This window comes from Myotis yumanensis, unplaced genomic scaffold (assembly GCF_028538775.1).
Source record: "Myotis yumanensis isolate MYYU_CA2020_CCGP unplaced genomic scaffold, mMyoYum1.0.hap1 SCAF_2, whole genome shotgun sequence".
Classification (NCBI taxonomy): domain Eukaryota; kingdom Metazoa; phylum Chordata; class Mammalia; order Chiroptera; family Vespertilionidae; genus Myotis; species Myotis yumanensis.
The window spans coordinates 6,357,496-6,366,576 of NW_027223753.1; the positions used below are offsets into that span (position 1 = coordinate 6,357,496).

General features: G+C 58.8%; 1 protein-coding gene across 1 annotated transcript; it reads right to left on the bottom strand.

The window, feature by feature from the left end:
• Positions 1–1,288: 1,288 nt before the first annotated feature.
• SRM (spermidine synthase) lies at positions 1,289–7,258 on the bottom strand. The gene is made up of 8 exons (XM_070404070.1): positions 7,000–7,258; positions 6,325–6,445; positions 5,801–5,893; positions 4,965–5,118; positions 4,400–4,483; positions 4,173–4,318; positions 3,959–4,081; positions 1,289–3,847 (listed from the first exon to the last, which is right to left on the bottom strand). The coding sequence occupies exons 1-8, from the start codon at positions 7,164–7,166 to the stop codon at positions 3,827–3,829; spliced, it is 909 nt and encodes a 302-aa protein (XP_070260171.1). The 5' UTR covers positions 7,167–7,258; the 3' UTR covers positions 1,289–3,826.
• Positions 7,259–9,081: the final 1,823 nt, after the last annotated feature.

The window sequence follows — 9,081 nt, forward strand, 5'->3', positions numbered from 1 at the left end:
AGGCCTGGGAGGGAAGAAAGACACGGTGTCCTGCTCCCGAGAGCCCACGCTGGGCCCTGGGCTCATTTTAAGACAGCAATAGATAACTAATCTAAATGGAAAAGAGGCCCCCCTTTCCTCTCTGAAATCAATAAAATAGTTAAATATATATGCATATTTAAATATATATGAATATTTAAATATATATGAATATTTAAATATATTTCTTGTATTGATTTCAGAGATGAAGGGGGGAGAGAGAGACAAAGATGCGAGAGAATCATTGATCAGCTGCCTCCTGCACGCCCCACACTGGGGATTGAGCCTGCAACCGGGGCATGTGCCCGGACTGGGAATCAAACCATGACCTCCTGCTTCATAGGTCAATGTTCAACCACTGAGCCATGCCTACTGGGCAATAAAAAAATGTTTTTAAAAAAATAAAAATGGGCCCTAGCTGGTTTGGCTCAATGAATAGAGCATGGGCCTGTAGACAGAAGGGTCCCGGGTTTGATTCCGGTCAAGGGCACATACCTTGGCTGCAGGCTCCTCCCCACTGGGATCCTGGTCAGGGCTCGTGCAGGAGGCAACAGCATCAATGCTCTCACATCAGTGTTTCTCTCTGTCTTCCCCTCTCTCTAAAAATCAATGGAAAGATATCCCTGGGTGAGGATTGAAAAAATAAAAGTATTTTAAAAAATAAAAATGGAAAAGAGCACATCTCAAAATGCTGAAGGAAGATTATTTCTAAGACGTCTATTCTCATCCATCACGCATGAGGGTGGAATAGACCTTTCCATGCATGTCAGATTTTTAAAAATTTGCATCCAATTGTCCCTTCTCAGAAAGCCACTCTAGGATATGCCCCATCAAAACAAGGGCGTAAACCAAGAAAGGAAGTCACGGGGTCCCAGACACAAGAGTTCCAATAGGGAATTCCATTAGGGGTCGTCGGAACGCTCCAGACAGATCCTTCAGGAAGAGGAAAATGACAGACGCCTGGAGTCCAAAGATCTTTCAAAACAGTTTTTTTAGTCATCGCTTTTTTCCCTGAATGAAAGCGATATATACATTCTTGTACAAATCATTTTAATAAAGCAATGCACATTGTATTTATTAGTATTTCCAGTTACTGAATATCCCATTAAATATAATCACGAATTCATTATAAATTATAACGGGGCTAGGTAAAATACTAAGATCGCCTATTCAAAAGTTGATTGATTAGCATATTGTTCAAATCCTCATGAAGTGTGTTGTGTTCATGTTAAGAGCTTTAGAGAATTGGTTTAAAAAAAAAAGTTTGAGGTTAAACAAATGATAAATTTATTGCAAACTAAGCATATGAAAAAGTCCCCAAAAAACCTCCAGAGGAAAAACAAGGAAGCCGTGGGGAAGAGAAAGTGGTCCCGACTCCTCGCCTCAGCTGCCAATGGCCTTCCTGTGGCTGCGACAGTCACACCGACACCGAGCTAACGCAGGTCCTCATGTCATTGTGGCGAGTGTGTGTGTTGAGGGGGGAGCAGGGGAGGAAAAAGGTAAGTCCTCATCGTCCCTGTGGAAACTCGGGTTGGACAGCAACACAAGCATGTTAAGTAGACCCAGCATAAGTACCGAGATCAGCAGCTGCCCCCAGGGAGAGAGTGGGCACAGGCTGCCGCTTTCTTCTAACGATCCACGCGGAGCTCACTGAGTCCTCAGACCAGGGGCCTGGCTGATTTTGAGAAAGAATTAAGCTTCAAAACTTGAGATGGGATTCATGTTAATCTCCCTGCGACCAACTGTGCCTGTCGGTCCCCCTCCATGACTTCTGGGACTTTAGGGGACTCGGGTCATGTCCTCACCAAACCCCCCGCTTCTGCTTCAGGAGGTCCTGCCCACCCAGACGCGGAAACCCCTTCAAGGGTGCATGGGTGTCAGGGGACTTGAATAAGAGGGGGAAGTGGAGGGATGGCATCACACACTCCACTCCCAGGTGGGGCAGTTTCCCAAATGGCTCCAGCCACTTCCGCCACACGCCCTGCTCCCTTCCTCCTCCGCCCGGAGAGGCCATGGACCCCTCCGAGCCCAGCGAGCACCGAATGACAGAGGCAGAATTCCTAACGAAGCCTGTAGCAGGTGAGGACCCGCTCCCCTTACAGGTGGGGTACCCAAGTCATCGGAGTTGAGGTACAGGCCCAGCTGGAGCCCTGAGACGGGCCCCGCCCCCTGTCCACCTTCATTCCCTGGGCTGCCCTCAGGCTGGTGTGTGCTCCCCAGCCGCTTACTAGCTGGTCACCTAGTCCTCCTGTGTGGTTCGCAGTGGGCTCCTCACAGGCGGCTGCGAAGGTTAAAGGAATTAAGACCTGGGGGGTCAGCTCTCTAACCAGCCACTGCGTGTCCCTTTGATGCATGAACTGCAGCCCAGAGGAGCCGACCATCACCTGGCCTCCCCCGGGGGGCGGAAGGCCCTGGGACACACGTGTTGTTGGCTTCTGAGGGGGTGAGACTGTCCTGGAATTTGAAGGTGGAGTTCAGACGGCTTGGGGTCAGACTTGCTGACCAAGGTCACACACCCAGTACTGAGCCCAGTGAGTTCCTGGGGGTGAGGTCCACGTGTGTGGAGCCCAGAGGATGTGACTGGCCTGGGGCTGCTCAGGAGTTGGCTGCAAATCGGGATGCTTGCTCCCCCTCCCCCTCCCCCTCCCCCCAACCCTATGAGAACTCCAGTCCCAGAACCTGCTGCTTGGGGCCAAGGTAGCCGCCCAGGGTGGGGGTGCGGCTGGGGAGTGTTCTAGCAACACCCCCAGGCGGGGCCCACGCCCTGCTCCCAAGCCTCCCGGGATAGTCCACCCTCTGGCAGTGCCTCTGGACTGGTGACTGAGACAGGAGTGGGCGCAGGCCCTCTCCCCCCATCCGCACCCTGTTGTGGTGGCTCCTCTCCCAACACCAGTCTCAGTCGGGGCCTGCGGGAGGGGTGAGGCGCCTGGGGAACAGGCTGGGAGGGCGTTCAGCACCATGGAGAGGGCACGGTCCCCAGCGGCCACTCACACCTGCTTTCTCAACCTCTCAACACTTGGGGGAGCTTCTAGGAATTTCCCAGAGGGCACCCAGGGGTGGGGCAGGCAGGGTTGGAACCCACGTCTGAATCCTGAGCCAAGTCAGGGCAGCGATGTGCTTCCAACAGGCCCAAGTAACAGCACCCAAACCCTCTGGAGTCACCTCCAGCACCCACCCCACGCTGGGACCTACCAATCCTCCAGGTCCGCCAAAATCACGGCAGGGCAGCCCCAGGAGCACACACAGCCCGGAGCAACCCGCCTCGATCTTGTCACCCCACAGCCCTGGCCCCGGGGGTCGGTCACCACCCGCTGGGGGGCCTGTGGGGCGGGTGGGGGAATGTGGGCAGCTCTCCAGGGAGATTGGAGGCAGTTTGATGCCTGCTGTGCCCCTCGGTGCCAGTGGACAAGGGGCGGCTGGTCCGAGGTTGCACGGGAGGGCAAGGCCTGCCTATCACAGACACGTGACAGACACTGAGAGGCCAGACAACGGGTCCAGCTCAGAGCCCAGTACACGGAAACGCCCAACCATGGCGGCTGCAGCCCCCGCCTGGGCCCATTCAACATCTGGGAACACACGATTCAGAAGTTTGCTATAAATACATGTGTTTGGTGAGTGAGGGTGACAGAGGGCGGAGAGGGGGCTGTACACAGCTGGTATAGGCTTGGAGGCTGAACACCACAGAGACAGACAGTCTGCCAGCGGGGCAGGCGGGCAGCATCCTGGGGCCTGTAACACTTGGTTGTTGGGGTGCCGGCAGGGGGCCTGTCCAGGGCAACCTGGCCCGAGTCGGCAGCAGCATCTGGACTCAGCTCACATCATTCAGGGCCTGGTGGGACATGATGCCTGGTCAGGAGGGTGCTGGGTTGCCTGGGGGCTGAGGCGGGCGCCCCAGGAAGCCCTGGGTCCCCCCACCAGGCCCACCCCACCAGGGGCTCACCTTGCGGGCAAACTCGGGCAGGACGAAGGCCGCCCGGTGCACGTCCGAGTTGTAGTATCTCAGCTGCATCTGTTCCACCTGCTTCTGCGTCAGCGGCCGCACCGGCTCCTGGAAGTTGGTGCTCTGGGGGGGGGCGAGGGGGCGTCAGGGGAGTGCTTTCCGTGCCCATGTGTCCCTGCCCTGCCCCCCGCCCCCCGGGCAGCCAGAAGCTCACTGGGTTCTTGCTGCACAGCATGAAGCCGATCTGGCCGCTGGGGTAGGTGGGGATGGTGCAGTAGGCGTAGCGCACCACGGGGAAGAGCGACCTGCAGAAGTGCTGCATGTCCTTGATGAGGTCCAGGTGCAGCCACTGGCACTCGCCTGGGGGAGGCGGCAGCGGTTGGCTTGGCGGCCGGCCCCACCCTGCCCCGCCACCCGCAGCTCAGCATCTCTGGCGCTCACCCTGGCAGCAGAGGATCCCGTCCTCCTTGAGGGCCGTCTTCATGAGCTGGTAATAGGACTCCTTGAAGAGGCTCTCGGCTGGGCCTGCAGGAAGGAGGGCCAAGCGACAATGAGCACATTCTGGCTGAGACCCCCTGAGCCTGGGCTACACAGACCCACAGAGCGGCCAAGGAGCAGAGCCGGGACTTGAACCCAGGTCTGTGGGACTCAGAAACCAACCAGGAAAGGGCACTTTAACCCCCATTCCCCGGGGATTCTCATTGGCACTGCATGGTGGCATCTCCACCCTGGGCCTCCGTTTAAAAGGAGAACACCCCCCACCTCCACCCCAATGCTGGCATGTCCGGAGCAGAGAGGAGGCTGAAGAGGAAACTGGGGCCTCAGTGGGTCAAGGCCAGAGCCCCACTCCCCTCCTGGTCCCCAACCAACTGTGAACTTTGGGTAGTGGCCTGGTCCCCCTACTCTGCTGAGCTGTTTTTTTGGGGGGGTAGTGGTGGTGGGGAACAAGGGGGAGGCTGGCTCCTGAAGTGGCAGCTGCTGGGGCCCGGGCCCATCGCTTGCTCACCCATGGGGTCCGAGGAGTCGGTGATGATAACGTCGAAGGCGTCCTGGTTCTGTTTCATGAACTCAAAGCCGTCGCCCACGTGGAGGGTCAGCTTTGAGCTGGAGTAGCCAATGGCCATGCTCGGCAGGAACTTCTTAGAGACCTGAATGACATCCTGGGAGGGGGTGGGGGACCAGGCTGGAGCCGGATGGAGTCCCTTTCACGGCCCTGCAGTCTCGGGCCAGCCACTGGCTTCGTGGACCCCCCGTTTCCACAGTTTCCATATTTGTAAAACGGGGAGCACTCTGGGAGCTCCTTCAGCTCCTCAGGGCGGTGGGCTCTGGCCAGCTCCTCAGCTGAATCTCCACCCTTCCCGCTCCCTCCCCAGACCCACGTGTCCCATCTGAAGGCTTTCTGGCTATTGCAGAGGGAGCAATGCCAGCTCCCATCGGAGAGCCCGTCCCTGTCTCCACGCGCCCATGCTTCTCAGAGGCCGCCCTGACCGCTGACCGGCCTCAGACCGATATCATATGGCCCTTCGCTGTCTCCTTTTAACTGGAATATCAGCTCCAACAGGGACGGATCTGCCTATTCACCATGGTACCCCAGCACCTAGAACAATGCTGCTAGTGACCAGAGAGTCACTAAAGACATGCTGGGCGCCCTAATGGTTGGAACATCCTTGGGCCTTGCCTGGGACTTCAATTAAACACCAGCACCCCAGCTTACCGAGAACTGGCATCGACGGCACTATGTCACTCAGTCACTTAAAGAGAGGCTAATGACCTGCCCACACAGCCCATTCCGTGTGGAGCAGGGACTCGCACCCAGACCCTGGCCCTGCTTGGGGCACTCACCTCGTCAATCTCGCACTGGACCACGGACTCCACGGAGGAATGCTTCACCACCTCCCGCAGGACACCCCCGTCCCCACCCCCGATGATCAGCACCTGGGAGGGGGAGGAGCAGTCAGCACCCGCTGGGACCAGCCCCAGCCCCACTAAACAGGCCCCAGCAGGCTCCGTGGGCGGGTGCGCTCACCCAGAATCACCCAGAGCGAGGGTGAGCCTCACCCTCTGACCCACAGACCTCCCGACTCCCTCCTCGCAGGAACCTGCCCGAGGTGTGCCCCTTTCCTGAAAACTCCTTCCTGAGCCTCAGACAGAACTCCTGGCTCCTCTGTCAGCCCCAGCGCTGCGAAGTGGGCCCCTCTCCCACTCACCTCTCCCCCCTACCCCCGTCCTTGCTAGCACTTTCCCTGACACCCCTTAGGAAGCGCTGGGCTGAACGGGCACATGGGGGGAGGTGGGCTCCACACGGGCCTGTGGGATGCTGAGGGGCGACTTTCCATCGCTGCGCGCAGGGCTGAATCTGGGGGTACCTTGCGTGGGTTGGGGTGGCTGCAGAGCGGCAGGTTGGCTATCATCTCCTGGTAGGAGAACTCGTCCCGCTCCGTGCACTGGATGACCCCGTCCAACACCAGCACGTTGCCGTAGCTCTTACTGCCGGTGGGAGCGACAGTCAGGGACCTGGTCCCCTGGGCCGGGGGCAACGCGCCTCCACTCCCCCCGCGTGAGAAGCGAAGGGGTCCCAGGGTGGTGCGCTGGAGGTGACACGTGGCGGGGACCCGCAGGCAGGCCCGCTGCGCGGAGGCTGGGGTTAGACTCGGGTGCGACTCTGACGTGTCCCAGACGGACACGTGGAGCTCGGCGCGTCGGGTCCGCGCAGACTCCGGCTCCCGGCGGCCGCGGGGGACCGCCTGGGACGCCGACCCCCCGCCCAGGGGACGGGATGCTGGGGCGGGAGGGGAACGAGGGAGCGCACGGGCCTAGTGCGCGGCAACTTCTGACAGTTCTGCAGGAGGAGGGGCGGGCGGAGCGGCCCAGGGCCGTCGGAGGTAAAGGGCGCAGGGCAGGGGTCTGGCAGGGAGAGGGTGGGCTGGGCCGAGGTCAGGGCAGGGGTCCCGGCGGATTCGCGTGGCGGGTGGGCGGCGGGGGGTCTGGACCGCGAGCCGTCCGAGGGCTGCGGGGTTAGGGCGGGCGGGCGGGAGTCCTACCTGCGGAAGACGAGGATATCCTGGTACCGCGAGCGCTGATGGTGGAGCAGCTGCTCCACCTGTAGGGACAGGGCCTGGCCCGGCCACAGGCTGCACGTCTCGCGGAACCAGCCCTCGCGGATGGCGGCGGGGCCGGAGGCGGCGGGGCCGTCGGGGCCGGGCTCCATGGCGGGCGCGCTGGCGGGCGGCGCGGGGCGCGGACCCGGGACTGCAGGCCGCGCGGAGCCGCAGCACAACGGGACCAGCTCCGCCCGCCGCCCGCGCCGCAACCTAACGAGCGAAGGGGGCGGTGCCTGATGGCAGGGGCGGGACCCAGCCCCTCCAATGGTGGCGCGGGAGTGGGAGCGAGGCTACACGGGGGCACCGCCCCCGCCGGGATCCTAGCATTTTGATTGGCCACCGATCCGCAGAGCGGCGCCCAGTGGCTGGGGCGGGCTGTCCGTCGGCCTCAGCAGGGTAGTGCGGCCCGCTCCGAGGTGGCCACGTGGGGCTGCGGCCGGGGCAGCGCGGCAGTGGTCTGGCCTCCGGGCGGGGTGGGCGGGGCGGGCGGAAGGGGTCCCTCACCGGCCCGGAGCCGGCGGTGCGGTGCAGCCCCTGGGCCCCTGCTCCCTTCCCTGGATCCGAGTGGTATCGAGGCCGTTCTCTGCCGCAGAGGGATCGGGAGGGGAAACTTGAGATGACATCTCGGCTGCGCGCGGAGTTTCCAGCGCTGAGACGCCCGCTTACCCTGGGGCTGGAGAAATGGGAGCTGGCGGCTACCCTGTCCCGCGAAGAGCGATGTTGTTGCGCAGGAGCGAGAGTAAATGCATTTCTCGACTTGTCCCCAGATCCGGCTCCCTGTTGGACTTGAGCCGCGTGTGTAGTTTGTCTGGGGCGCATGAGGGTTTTTATTTACTTGAAAAGGACCCTCACCGCCCAACGACTTGAGCTGGATTTAGCCATTTCCCGCTAGATTCCCTGAGCCTGGAGCATATGGCTGCTGAATAAGAAACTCTTTTCAAAACGAGTTTCTAAATTTACCAGCAGTGTCTGGGAAGAGGCCAACACATGCATATTCAGCACCAAGAAAGAGTGGCACGCGGTTTTTTAACAAACGGGGCCTTGCTCTTCGAAAGGTGGGCGGGAATGTGCTTTCTGTTTTTATGAAAATGTCAAGGCACTTCTCAGAATCACATTAAGCATGCTAATTACGAAATATTAAATGCTAATTGCTCTGCAAGCTAGTTCTTCCCGTGACAAGTAAAGGAGATGAGCCTGGTGGAACCTCCTGGTGACATGATGACAGGGATGTTTTCTCACTGACGTTTTGCAGCCTCCACTTGGAGGTGGAAAGCTTGTCCCCACCTATTAACCCCAGATGAAGAGCACAGTAGTGTTTATCTGTGAGTGCAAGCGTCAGGCCTCAGCAACAATGCGCATCAGGTTACTTTACACTTTTTAAAGGGGAGGTGAGCAAGGCAGTTACAGGTTGCTAGGAGATGGGAGCTTCCTTGGGACGGTTACTGGACCGGAGGTCATGCAGAAGAGGATCACACAGCAGATAAATATAGGCAACCAGGCCTGACCCCCGTTGCTCAGTGGTTGAGCATCATCCCATGAATGAGGAGGTCACTCTTGGATTCCGGACAGGGCACTTGCCCACAGCTTGATCCCCTATAGGGGGCGTGCAGGAGGCAGCCAATCAATGATGCCCATCATTGATGTTTCTATCTCTCCCCCGCCTCTCCTCTCTGAAATCAATAAAAAAACATGTTTTTAAAAAGTAAAAAACACATATTTTTTTTAAAACCATATGCTTGGCTGGTATGGCTCAGTGGTTGAGTGCTGACCCATGAACCAAGAGGTCATTGGTTCAACTCCCAGTCAGGGCACATGCCTGGGTTGCGGGCTCAATTCCCAGTAGTGGGTATTCAGGAGGCAGCCAATTAATGATGTTTCTTTCTATCCCTCTCCCCCCCCCCTCTCTAAAAATCAATACAAACACATCCTATCTAATAAAAGAGAAACATGGTAATTAGCCATACGACCGCTACCCTTCCCATTGGCTAATCAGCAAGATATGCAAATTAACCGCCAGCCAAG